The sequence below is a fragment of the Numenius arquata genome, chromosome 1 (assembly GCF_964106895.1).
Source record: "Numenius arquata chromosome 1, bNumArq3.hap1.1, whole genome shotgun sequence".
In the NCBI taxonomy this organism is placed as follows: domain Eukaryota; kingdom Metazoa; phylum Chordata; class Aves; order Charadriiformes; family Scolopacidae; genus Numenius; species Numenius arquata.
The window spans coordinates 111,953,073-111,965,715 of NC_133576.1; the positions used below are offsets into that span (position 1 = coordinate 111,953,073).

The 12,643-nt window shown below is 40.4% G+C and overlaps 1 protein-coding gene across 1 annotated transcript in view; it reads left to right on the forward strand.

Annotated features, from left to right (window-relative positions):
- The window catches only part of WDFY2 (WD repeat and FYVE domain containing 2), a 70,917-nt gene that overhangs the window by 34,913 nt on the left and 23,361 nt on the right, over positions 1–12,643 (forward strand). Inside the window, exons 2-3 of the mRNA XM_074151639.1 lie at positions 759–826; positions 6,102–6,175. Of these exons, the coding sequence (XP_074007740.1) occupies positions 759–826; positions 6,102–6,175 (142 nt within the window). The remainder of the gene's footprint in view (positions 1–758; positions 827–6,101; positions 6,176–12,643) is intronic.

Here is a 12,643-nt window from a genome sequence, read left to right on the forward strand (position 1 = left end):
GGAGAGGCCTGGAGCACTGTGTGGTTGTAGGTGCCTCTGTTTGAGGACAGCAACTCCAAACTGATGGGGCAGAGGAGGACTGCCAGGCTCCCTGTTGCCTTGATCATCCTCTTCAGAGAAGGATAAGAGTTTGGCTTTGTCAGCCTGATGCTCAGTGGGCGTCTGATAGCACTCTTGAGTACATCAAGGAGAGAGGGGAAGGTCCTGAAGCTGAAGAGCTCATTGTTGGCACAAATGGACATAATCTTAGTAAAGAGAAGCTGAAAATCTCAGAACCTCATTTCTTTGCTTAGAAGTTTTCCTGAAGCAAAACAACAGGCAGCAGATGGACCAAAGCCTACCCTGAGAGCAGAGGGAAGGCTTCTGCAGGGAACTGGATGGGCTGGTACAGGTGTGGCTTCCTGGGACACGAGGGGTATCCCAAATCCTCATCTGAGGCATTGAATGAACAGTGGTATTCCACTCCTTGGGAAAAGCAAAGAACAAAAAGCCATAGCAGTTTCCAAATACTGTTGTGTTCAGCCAAGATGTTAAGTGTTAAGTGGAACCAAGGAATGGGCTACCCTCATCACCTTACAGAAGTTAATTTGAGGTTGATGCACAAGGCTGCTGTAGGAGTTTGCATGTTTGTTTTCCCCTCTCAGAAAAATAATTTAACTTTGAAGAAGGTCTTGTGCATTCATTGTCACCACTTTGTTTTCATTCATGGTTACTTTTTCATTCTTCCTCATGTGTCTTGTGTTTTTTTTCTTTTGTAGAACAGTTCGTGTCTGGCTGAAGAGAGACAGTGGGCAGTACTGGCCCAGCATATACCATGCAATGCCATGTAAGTATAAGGAGATGTTCATTATCTATGGTGTATTTGTAAAATGGCTTTTTCTGTTTTTGATGAAGCTTTATGTTTATGTTATGCAAGCTTACCACTCTGTGTTAAATATTATTCTTGAACAATCCTCTTGATTTCTGTGAAGCTTTACCAAGTTGCATGCTAATGCTTCTGAGAGGCATCAGGGATTACAGCAGCAAAAGGATACAGATATGCTAGCAAGGGACGAGCATTTAATGCAAACATAGATTAAAAAATGTGGGAGCTCAAAATGTAGTCTTATATTCTGCCACTAATGGTGTCCGTAAAGCTTTGTAAGTCTCCAGTATAAATCACTCTGCCCTTCCTACTGCGTGTGCTCAGTCCATTAGACTGCAATGGTAAATGGTTTTATTTGATAAGAGCTTAATATCCTGCAGCAGCTTATATGATAGAGAGGATACTAGACAGGGAAAGCAGATCTTCCAGTGAAGAAGAATCATTTTACCCTTGCAATTAAATATGGAAAGCCAGGTCTCCCTGATGGATCCCTCCAGTACGATCAGCTATATGTCTTCTCTCCCACAGAGAGTGTTCATGCTTTAAAAGAAACTGCAGATCAGTGTCTGTTTTTGCAGGAGACAGTTGAAGAAATCACAGCCATACCGGTTTGTCATGACCCCTGTGGCTGAGTGCAGGAGTATAACTCTGCAGGTCACCAGCAGCAAGGGTGTGCTGATACTCCTCAGTCAGCTTCAAGATGTGCTAGGTTAGCCTGTCTTTGGAAAGCTTATAAAGCTGACCTTAAATTCACAGATTTGGGAGCACATATCAAGTCCCATCAAGGTGTTCTTACTGTAAAAAGAATTATTTTAAGCTAAGATGGCTAGATTTCGAAGAGACATCTGTCTCCATGATACATAAAATATTGAATAGATATAACTTTTAATACCACAATAACATCAGCTTGGGACCCTAGAGTGGCCATGGTGTTTGACTGCCTGCTGTAAGAAAGCATTCATTTTGTAGAGAGGAGGATCTCTCTTCTTCCTTTGGTGATGGACTAGCTCATAAGAGTATGTCAAGCTTCAAAGGTACTTTCTGCTCAATATTTTGCTCGAAAATGTATGGGAAACCAGATAACAATATGGCAGTCTGTGGAGCTCTGTCACGATCACTAGCGGTGGCCTGAGTCCCCTTGACCTGTCCTAAGAGTTCTGCTTTCCCCAGTCAAACTGTTATGAAATGACTGTCTTAGCAGTTTGGCAATGATCCTTCTCTTTTTCCATATGATACTTTTGCATACACTTGCATTTTAAAATCTTGTTAGGTCCTCCTCTGGTCTTAGCAAGGCTGTGTTATTGCCAGTAATAACAGCTTCACTGGAAATGATGGAGTAGATCCAGATCCACTCAAAGGGGACTATTTTAAGGCTCCTTCATAAATTTGAACACCTGACACTGCTCCTTCACTTAGAAGGCTGGTAAGCTTTTGAGCCACAAGATACTAAAATTATGCTGTGTTATTCACCAGTTTCAAGAATGATCAGGTATAATTAACGACTGGAGCAATGCCAATTACATTGCTATCAGCCATGGCTTTAAGCTAGGAAGTCATAGGAAGGACTCGGAGTCAGCCTTTGTACAAGTCTGCACTTCACTTGAAATGATCATTCTGTCTGTTTGTGTGGAACACCTTTTTGATGGTCCTCTGCTTTAGGTTCACATTGGTTTTTGTTGTCTAGAGAACAACAATTGCCCAGAGGTTCTCTGTGTAAAAATGTAGTAGGCATGATTGGGCCTTTGTGCTGCTTAGCAAGCTCTGAATGACAGTTCCACCCATAGATACGCCCTTAGCATGACTTGTGACTTTGGTTATGGTGGTGCATGACGCACACCCTTTTATGATTTGATATCAGGTAGCCTTAATAACTGAGTTTGCATGCCAGGTACTCTGGGAAATGAGGAGGATGAGGAGTTGGGCCAAGTTAGCCATGTGCTTTGGTCAAGCTCTGCACCCAAATGAGGCCATCAGTGCATTCTGAACGTGAAACCCATTAAATACCTGGAAAAAAAGATCAAGATTGTAGATCCCTTCTAAATAGCTACATTTGCTGCTGTTAAGAGGTGGGATTTCCCCAATTATGAAGTTCTATGCCCTGCCTATGGGTGTTTCTGTGGTTGGAAAATTCTGGACAGCATGGTGGCCACGTTTTTGATCAACTCCTCTAGCCCATGAGAAAGAGCAAGCTGTGGATGTTATACACACTGTTAAATCATCAGTAAGGCAAGTTGGTAAGCTGGAAACCTACCTAACGCATCTTCTTCATTCCAGCCAGTGTTGTCTCAACAGCTGTATTAACAACAGACCTCTGATGAGCAGGTTAACCCTCCTCATGGTTTGATGTGTTCCCTTGGTTACACATGTGCAACACAGATTATAGACAAGTAATCGTGGTTAGATGTGTGACTTCTGGGCAGTATCTGTACAGGAGAAAAAAGCCAACTTAGTGGACACAAATTAATGAAATGGAAAGGAATTGTATTCAAGAGAAGTAAGGTTTGCCAAAAAAAAAAAAAAAGCCAACTAAAAAGACCCAAACCCAACCAACCAAAAACCTCTCACAGATGTGAAACAGAGTAAAGGATTTATTGTAGTGAGGAACAGTGGAGTATCCATATCCAGTCTTTAAGGCAGATAATACACTCTCTGTCTTATGATGGTTTTCCTAGCTAACCCTGTGCTTGGAACAGGAGGTTAAAAAAACTGCAAAGCAAAACATGCCCCTTCAGTCTTAAACGATGCTGCTTTTAGGCTCTTCAAAGGGTGGTTCTTGAAACTGCAGGTAGAAAGTTTCTATTTCTCTTCTACTTCTGTCATCCTCTAATACAGGTGATACACTGATGAGAGCATGAAGTATGTAATTGGGCTTTTACTCCATAATTCATTTTCCAAAAGCTAAAATCAGTGTGTGTTTGCCCTGTATTTAAGAAAAAGACTACAGACTTCTGCATCAGTAATATCCTGCCTGTCCTCTGTAGTAGTTCAGATCAATCTTTTTTCCAGTCTGAAGTCCAAATCATAGCTAGGTACTGATGTAGGCAGCCTTCAGAGTGCTGTTATTTTTCCTGGCTATTATTTTAAAGGGATCTTAAAAATCTCTGAAGCTTAGGGTTTGGGGTAGTTTGGTGGGGGGGTTGTTTGCATTTTGTTGGTTTGTTGGGTTTTTTTCCTCCCTCTCTTCTTAATGAGTCTAAGTGCTTAAGTATCTGAATGTCATTTCTACTAAAGCATAAGCTGCTGCAGTCTTGTTACAACTGGCATCACTTTAACTACATTAGTGTAGCTTGTGTGGGCATAGTTTTGGTGCTGACATAATGATTTTTCCAAGAGCACATGTTACTGAAGAATTCCCTTAGGAAAATGGTTATAGCAAAATAAGTATCTTTACACTGCTATGGCTGTGTACACAGGAGACAGGAATTTAGAAGGGACTTTTTTGTAATCAACCTGTGTCAAGCAGTTGCTTGCACCTTTTGTGTCTGAAGTGTTTCAGGCTATTTGGGAAAAGCATACTTCAAATAGCTAATTTACCTAAGACTTTTTCTCTGCGAGCTGTTTATTGCCTTCAGAGTTACTAGTACCTCTTTCAATGTATGCACAGTGCCTAGTGTTTGAAAGCTGATATGTAAAATATGCCTGTTCTGGCATTAAGTGCCTTTAAAAGGATTTGATATTTATTCTGCTTAGAATTGCTTTTTTTTTTTCTGTCTGTTTTTCCTACAACCATCTCATTCTGCTACAACCCTAGAAGCATCAATATAATAGTAAATGCACCACCATCCAAAGGCATGATTCGAGTTTGCCTTTTCTGAGGGAGAGGTATAGAAAGAAGCAATTATGTCACTGTTAGTAGCCCTAATTTAAGTGTTTCCCTTCTGGCAGTTTCCTTGAACTGAAGCTTTTTCTTTGATTTAATTCAGTCAGCCCTTCCAGGAGAGAAATAAATGGAGGTGCCTGCCTGGATGTGGATCTGGTAGGCTTTCTGCTTGCAGTTGGTTGTCCTTTAGGAAGCATATCAAGGGAAAGTCAATACTGAATGTAGAACCAGTTTTATTAAACAGTCAACATAGACTTTCCTCTTCTTCATATAGCTTTGCTGCCAACTAAACTATCAAGGAAGACTTGCTGAGCTATGGACTGATTAATCCTATGTGAGATGTTACACAAAATGAGAATATACCAGATATACAGTACTGCAAAAGAGAGAGGGGACTCCAAGCTTGTTAGTAACAGAAACACTGCGAGTAATCAAAAAGGAGACTAGAAACCAAGGGGAGGGGAGGATAGCAGAGCTAAAAGTGCATCTGACTGTGCTCTATATTTATCACAAGAATATGGTTTAAGAAAACATTCTTATCACTATCAAAGAAGTAAGAATGCCTGCTCCTAGCTGCACGTGGCAATTGCTGCTGAAAAATGATTCTGGAAGGTTTCTGTCGGGACAGCAGGGCTCCCAGCTGCCTGCTGCTGTGTGGAGCAGTTAAAAAGATCCATGCCTTCTGAATGCAACTTCAGTTTCTCAATTAAACCAACCAGAGCTCTTGAATCCTTGCAAGAAAAGTTTGGTTTTACACTTGATGTGAACCTTGCCGGATCCTCAAGGGAGCATAGTATGACTGACTTGTGTGCCATTTAAGAGTATATCCCGATGTTTATTAGAGTGATTGTGATATAATAAAGCAATGGCTAGTTTTCAATAGTCATTTATTTTGGCCATAGTATGTGATACTGTCATAGTGTTGTCTGGGGGGTAGTTGGAGTCACAGTCCTTAATATTGGCTGATATGTTGATTCCTACAAGTTACCTTTCTTACTGCAGGTATGGGATGCAAGGCTCTGACATAATGCTCTGTTTTCTTTTATTGTCAGTAAAGTTCAGGCAAATGTAAAAAACAAAATTATTCAGCTAAGTAATCTCTCAGATTTATACTGAAATGTCAGGTGCCTCATATCAAAACACTACCACTGCTCTTGTATGACATGCCTGTTTTCAGATAACTAGTAAGAAAAAATGAAGGAGTTGGAGCAAGAAATAGCCATTGTTCCATGTCCTAATAGGATAGGGTTGAATGAATTGCAAGAACGCTTTTTTTTTTTTAAATGCTGTCTATTGGAAGGGGAAAAATGCTGAACAGCATCATAAAGCATGTTAGCTAGTTTTAGGCTTTCCAGAATTTCAAGAAAATGAGAATCTCAGTTTTGTTAACTTCATCAACATGTTCATTTTTTTCAGCTCCATGTTCATGCATGTCTTTTAACCCGGAAACCAGAAGGCTGTCCATAGGTCTAGACAATGGTACAATCTCAGTAAGTACATCCAAAGATTTCTAGTTGAAATGCTTCCCTTTTGAGAAGTATATGTGTGATGTTGTGGTGAGGATATTTTTGCTAGTGTTTGGGAGAGAGACTTTTTTACTGCTAGTGGAACTGAAGCTGTAGTGTAGAAAATGGCAGTTTATTACAAATTTCATTCCAACTGCCACAAAGAGATTGGGTGGTATTTACAATATTTATTAGGCAATTAAACAAACTGTCTTAATTTGCATATCTTTAAAAAAAATAACAACACAGAAAACCAGTTGTTGTTTTATTAAATTTGACTGCCTTGTTAATCATGCCACACCAAAGTTTTCTGAAAGCAATTATTAAGAGGGGAAAAACCATCTTCAGAGGAGTTGCTCCTAACTGGCAGTTCTGTTGCTGAAAGATTTGGTTCATTAACACCTAAGAGAAATCTATGTGTGTGGAAAGGAAGCTGGGTACAAAACAAGTCTGTCTTTTAGATTTGGGACAGAGGGTAACAGTTAACCTTATTCATTGGGTATTTCTTGTAGGATGATAAGTAAAGAGCTATATCACTTTGTGGAAAAGTCATGGGTCAGAGAGGTATTTTTCACCTCTGCCTCATCAATAGACTCCTCTTCCAGTTTAAGATCACTTTACCATCATTTCAGATTTTTACTGCTATTGTCTCTGCCTTATGGGCTTTATAACTGAATGAGTGTTTGCAGGTTGACATAAGGGCAGCTCTCTGCACTAAAGCTGAGATGGTATTTGGGAAAGGCTGTGTGACCCTTTTAGCTGCTGCCTGTGAGCTGTATCAAAGATGCGAAGTTTTTGACCTATAAAGCTATTAATGGCTAGTAGCAGAGATATTTTTTTTTTTTTTTTGGTGCCTGTAGGAGATTTCTCTTTTTGTATGTAGGAGATGGGGCAGCTGCCAGAGAATTCCCTGCACCTCTGAAATTCCCTCCTTCCCACTCCGAAATAGCTGTAATTTGCCAGTCCTATTGGACACTTTTGTTTTCACCAGGCCTATGAAGAATGTGGAGGAATGTGAGGACTGTAAATAAGGTATTTAAATGGCATGATGGAAGAGATGTGTCCTTTGTCTTTGAGGCATTATGCCTTGAAGAATCAGAGGGTGCTTGAGTCTGAAGGGAGTCAAATTCCATTCTGAAGCTAAAGAAGGTAAATGAGATAGCAGGTGAGAAACCAACATGTGAATTTGGGTACTTATATATTGCTATGTCTAAGGCAGATTCTATTTGTTGCTAAGCTGGGCTTTTCTTTTCCCAGTCTTCTGGATACAGGGGGAAGGGCTTGTCTGTGTTGGTTGATTTAGTCCCCTGTAGCTGCAGGCAGTTGTGTGGTAGAGGATTGTGCAGAAAATGAACTCCACAAACTTCCACGAGGGATGAAATGTTCCTCTCTATAGTAAACCGGAGGCTTGTAAGAGAAGCCACAACTGTAATGTGCTACAAGAAGTGATGGAGGTGGGAATGGAAGAAGAGCAAGGGTAGCACCATATTCAAGTCCCAGCAATATTGGGGTGTAAGATAAAACCCCCAGGTACTTGGAAGCGGGTTACAACCACCCTCTGGAGGAAAGGATAAGTTTTTCTTCTCTGGCACAGCTATGATGATCAGTTTAGCACAGGAGTATACAAGTAAGGCACACTGACCACAAAATAAGAGAATTTACTGCAACAAGGTGACCTTGGTGCCCTTACTTTCAACTGCATGGCCCTCAAAAGGAAAGTACAGGCAATTTACTTGAGAGGCATGAAATATTTGGGAATTAGTCAGCTGTTCCATGTTGGCACTTCTGATAATGCCCAGCACTCTTGTGTAGGCTGGGTGCAGGATGACAAAAAATGCTGAAAATCATTCTGCATCTTTGCTTTGTGTAGAAAGAAAGGACTCCTGGCAAGGGCTATAAACTGATATAATTACTCATGCAAGTGCCACATTATCTCAAACTGATCTTTTTGCAGTGCAAGGAAGTACTGCTTTTGCTTTCAGATGTAGATGGGGATAAGAAAGTGGAACTGCCTCTTTTCTTTTACATGAAATTTTTGTAAAATGTATGGATTTTGCTTGTAAGCCTGGCACCTCAGAAATGTGTATGGTGCATTTTGAGAAGGACGGGCAGCAATGCTATTGTCAAAGAAAGATGTTCCAGCAAAGCCACCATGAGGTGAGCTTGTATGGCCGCCTTTCCTTGTGAAACAGGGTGGCAATTTTGGCTTCTACAAAGATGAAGAGATTGTTTTCAACCTTTTGTAACTTCTCAACATGAAGGCTGCACAAACATTTGTGCAGCACAGCAGACCATTCTCTTGAGTGAAACATTGTCTAGCATCTTGCTTGAAGAGCAGTGGTACCTAAAGAAAAAAAAAAGTTTCTATGATCTTTTTTTTTTTTTATACTTTGTGAACTTTTTTTGAGAAGAAATTGCATTTCTGTTACTTTACATCTTAGGGACTCCCTAATGTCCCTTTTGGAAGCCAAAAGACTTTATCATGGTCATAAATTCCTTGCTCTGAAGTGGAGAAAAACATGCTTTGATGGGTGCAAGTCTCTCAAGATACAAGAAGATTTCAAGAAGAAACAGAGGAAAGGTCTATTATTTGCAGTAGACAAGAGACTTCCACAGGCAAGACGAGACTCCTCACCTAATTTTGTCTATCTGAAAGTTAACTTTCTAAAGTTAATCATTATGTTCTGCAGCCAGTAGAGGAGAGGTGAAGTGCCTTTGGAGGCACCCATGTTATTTACTCTAGGAGATGTCTTAGAATGGCATAAATCTATCTGCCTGTTTCTGGGAGATTTAAATGAGGGATTTAGTTTTTGGGTAGCTGAAGCTAAATTAAATTGATCTTTTTTGCTGACCATGCTTGTACAAAGCATGTTTGTACAAAGCTCTAGACAAAGCTGTTACACACTTCGAGCAGGCCACAAGGAAAACAGGGCACCAGAATAACCCCTTCAGAATTTTTCCTTGGCAGTGGTACTTATTAAGACAGATTCATCTTCCACATCATTTGATATTGCAGGTGTCTACATGAATAGAAAGAATACTTTGAATACCCAAAACTGAGTCAGGCTCTACCTGCTTATGTGCACCTTTCCCCTCTGCCACTATGGGAAGTTTGCTATTTTTAACTTCAAGAAAACGATGTGATAGTTTCTGTCCTCTCCCAGCTTTTATACTTTATAAAGTCAAAACACCGTAATCATTTTATAGAGATCTCTTTGCAACAGACAGAGATGTAGGGTCTGACAGTAGATTTAAGAGTCTTCATTCTCTTCCATTTCTGAAGCAGGTTTGTTGATCTCTGGAAGACATGGTGAGAGTACTGTTGGCCACTTGTGTTAACAGGACAAAGTCAAGCCTTTAAGGAGATCTGCAATGTGCTGTCAAAATGCTGTCATCTATTAGAGTACGAACTGTAAATTCCCTGAGGTGGGAACTAGGTTGTCAATGAATAACACCTAACCAATAAATAAAGATTATTAACTCTCAGAAATTGATTCAGCTGCCTAAGCAGAGGTCTGTAGTGCTATTTTGGGGTGCATCAGTTGGCATCCACCTGCAGCTCTGGAAAGATGTGAGTCTTCCTTAAAGCCTGGGCCATGTCAGCCCTCTCTGTAGCCAAGCCTCTGAAATAGCACACACCTGAGTGTGGGGGTTTTTTTTGCCTTAACAAGAGTAATTTGAAACAAAATCCTTATAATATCTCCAAGATGAGGATTTACAGAGGTCTTAGGCTTAAGAGATGTTTGTGGGGGGTGTATATGTTTCAGTGTGAGGGAGGTGTGCTCCATGAAGGTATAGTTGAGTCTTTGTACAACAGTGAGCTTTAAACTGGACAGTCTTTTCAGATACTTGAGATTTCTCCTTTCTGCTTTATGAAGGCTTTCATGGTACCAAGTCACTGTTGAATAACAAGCTTACCTGAAAGAGCCAAGACTGAAAACTGGCATTTTCAATATGGCAAAAAGAGTAGTAAAGTAGCTCCCAAAACCCCCTGAAGAGCAGAGAATGATCTGGCCAGAAAAAATGTTTTTAATCTCTGCAAGGAGAGGTTTTGGTTTTGCCATCTTGAGCGCTCTGATATATGTCCCTCCTTTGCAAAAGGGCTCGCAAAGGAATTGGAAATTTTTCTCTGTTCTGTTAACAAGCACTGACTGAGCTGTGTGGGTGACCCCAGCCTTTCTAGCTCATTAAGAAGAGCCAAAAGGCTGCATAATGAGAACTGTGCATCAGCAGCTCTAAGAGGAGCAAAACATCTACGTATGGAAGGATAAAAAAAAAAAAAACAATTTCTGCTGGTACAATGTTAAAGAGATGTAGTCGGTGTTTTTGTAGTGCAGATGACACAATGTATGTGCAATAGGGCATGAATTTCTTGAGCAAGGTGCCCTGTGCTAAAATACCTGTCTATTGACGCAACTAAAACATTTGGCCTTGAGAAAGAGAGGGGAATGAATGCAATGGAAGAACATGTGATAGTGTAAAGGGGAGCAGGGTGTAAAAGAACTGGAGAAAGATTAGAAAATGCAAAACAAGAAAATGCGTTGCAAATTATCATATGCTTTCAAAGGAGAAAATGAGAAGCAAGAAGTCTTCAGAAAAAAAAAAAAAAAAAGAAAAAATTATATCCAGTATTCAGGTTAATGGAACTGCGTTGATTTTGTACTGTTTGTTTATCTCTTTGGATGGAGCAGAATATTAATAGTACATAGCTGTGGTTTGTGTTAAAGTGTACAGAGCTAATCAATACTTGGGTAAATCTTAAGAACTGCAGTAGTGTTTGATTCACTCTATTATAATGGACAGACTCAAAAGCCTTTTCAGTCTTCCACTAAAACTATTGGACTGTTCAGATCATGGGATAGAATGGCCACATCAAATTTATCAAGGGGAAAATGCAAAGAAAAATGAGAATGCAAACCACACTCTTCATCCTGCCTGAAGTCACCAGCATCTGTGTGCTAGCATAGCGAAAGCTGGGGTCGGTACCACAAAAGCCAAATTGGTGGGAAAGGCAGACATAGTCTCCCACCGTGTCTTGCGGCAATTGAAGATGTTTCTCTTTAGGTAACAATAGCAGAAAGTTAGCATTCATAGCAAAGGGTCTTGCTTCAAGTAGGCTTTGTAGTAAAGAATTTCATGTGGTGGTTTAGCATTCTTCAGGCAGTGGTTAACAAAAACCACTTCCCCTGTAAGTAGCTAGAGAGGTATATCAGATTTTTAACGTGCTGTGGTTTGTAGAGTTAAGGTGACCCTGGTATAGAAATCCAGCTGACTTAATTGATTTGTTACTGCTGTTTAAATAATACTCCCCACTGCAGTCCTCAGCTGCTAGGGGAGAGCTTAACGGGAGGTGGAGCAGATTAAGGAAAGAAAGAAGTAGAACGATTTAAGAGAACATATTTATAACTAATTTAGGAACAGAAACCTAGAAACAGTAAAATGCATAGCTGCCTCAACTGACTCACAGTTGTTTTCCTGGAAGCTGGGATCTGTAGAACTTTCACCAATGAGTATTGTAGCCTCTCCACCTTGATGCCAAGCAGTAGACATGACCTGTCAGGGTCATCCTGGTGCTGGAAAGCTGTGCAGATTACCTACAGTGACCCCACAGAAAATGCAGAATGACTTTTTTTTTTCATTCTTGGTTGGAAACTGTGGGTAAATAATGGCTTTTTGGTAGTTAGAATGTCTTCTCATGCTCTTTTGCACTAAATGTCTGGTTTACCTTAAAAACAGTTTGTAGGCTTCTGAAGTCCAGTCTTCTCTGCTGTTGCACAGTGCTTTTGGCAGTGCTTATACATGAATATTTCACAACCGTATGCTTTAAAATTTAACTTATGTTGTGTTTATAATCCTCTTATTTTCAGCCTATTTCCAGATTAAATAAATTAGGTTTTACTTCTTCTGTCCCCTCTTCATCAGGGAGTGGAGCAATAGGAAAAAAAAAAAAAAGGTAATAGTTTTAAAGTGAAAGAGAGGAGTTTTAGGTTAGATATCAGGAAGAAATTCTTTACTGTCAGGGTGGTGAGACACTGGAACAGGTTGCCCAGAGAAGTTGTGGGTGCCCCGTCCCTGGAAGTGTTCAAGGCCAGGCTGGATGGGGCTTTGAGCAACCTGCTCTAGTGGGAGATGTCCCTGCCCATGGAACTCGACTATCTTTAAGGTCCGTTCTAACCCTAACAGTTCTATGATTCTATGATTCAGGAAGTTTCTGTGATTCAGGGAGTTTCTATGTGAAAACTACACTGTGATTCTGTGTAGTTTGCTATAAATTATTAATATGATGTGTTTTTACACTCCTTGTTTTTCCTTTGTGTTTCTCTGAGTACGTGGTGTACGCATGTAGATGCCTGACAGCAGTTTGACAGCTAATTCATGCGGAGGTGCTGCAGAGCCTACCCCTTGCCTGGGTGTTTCCTCCAGAGAGATGTTGCAGGAGTTGTGTCGTGGCCA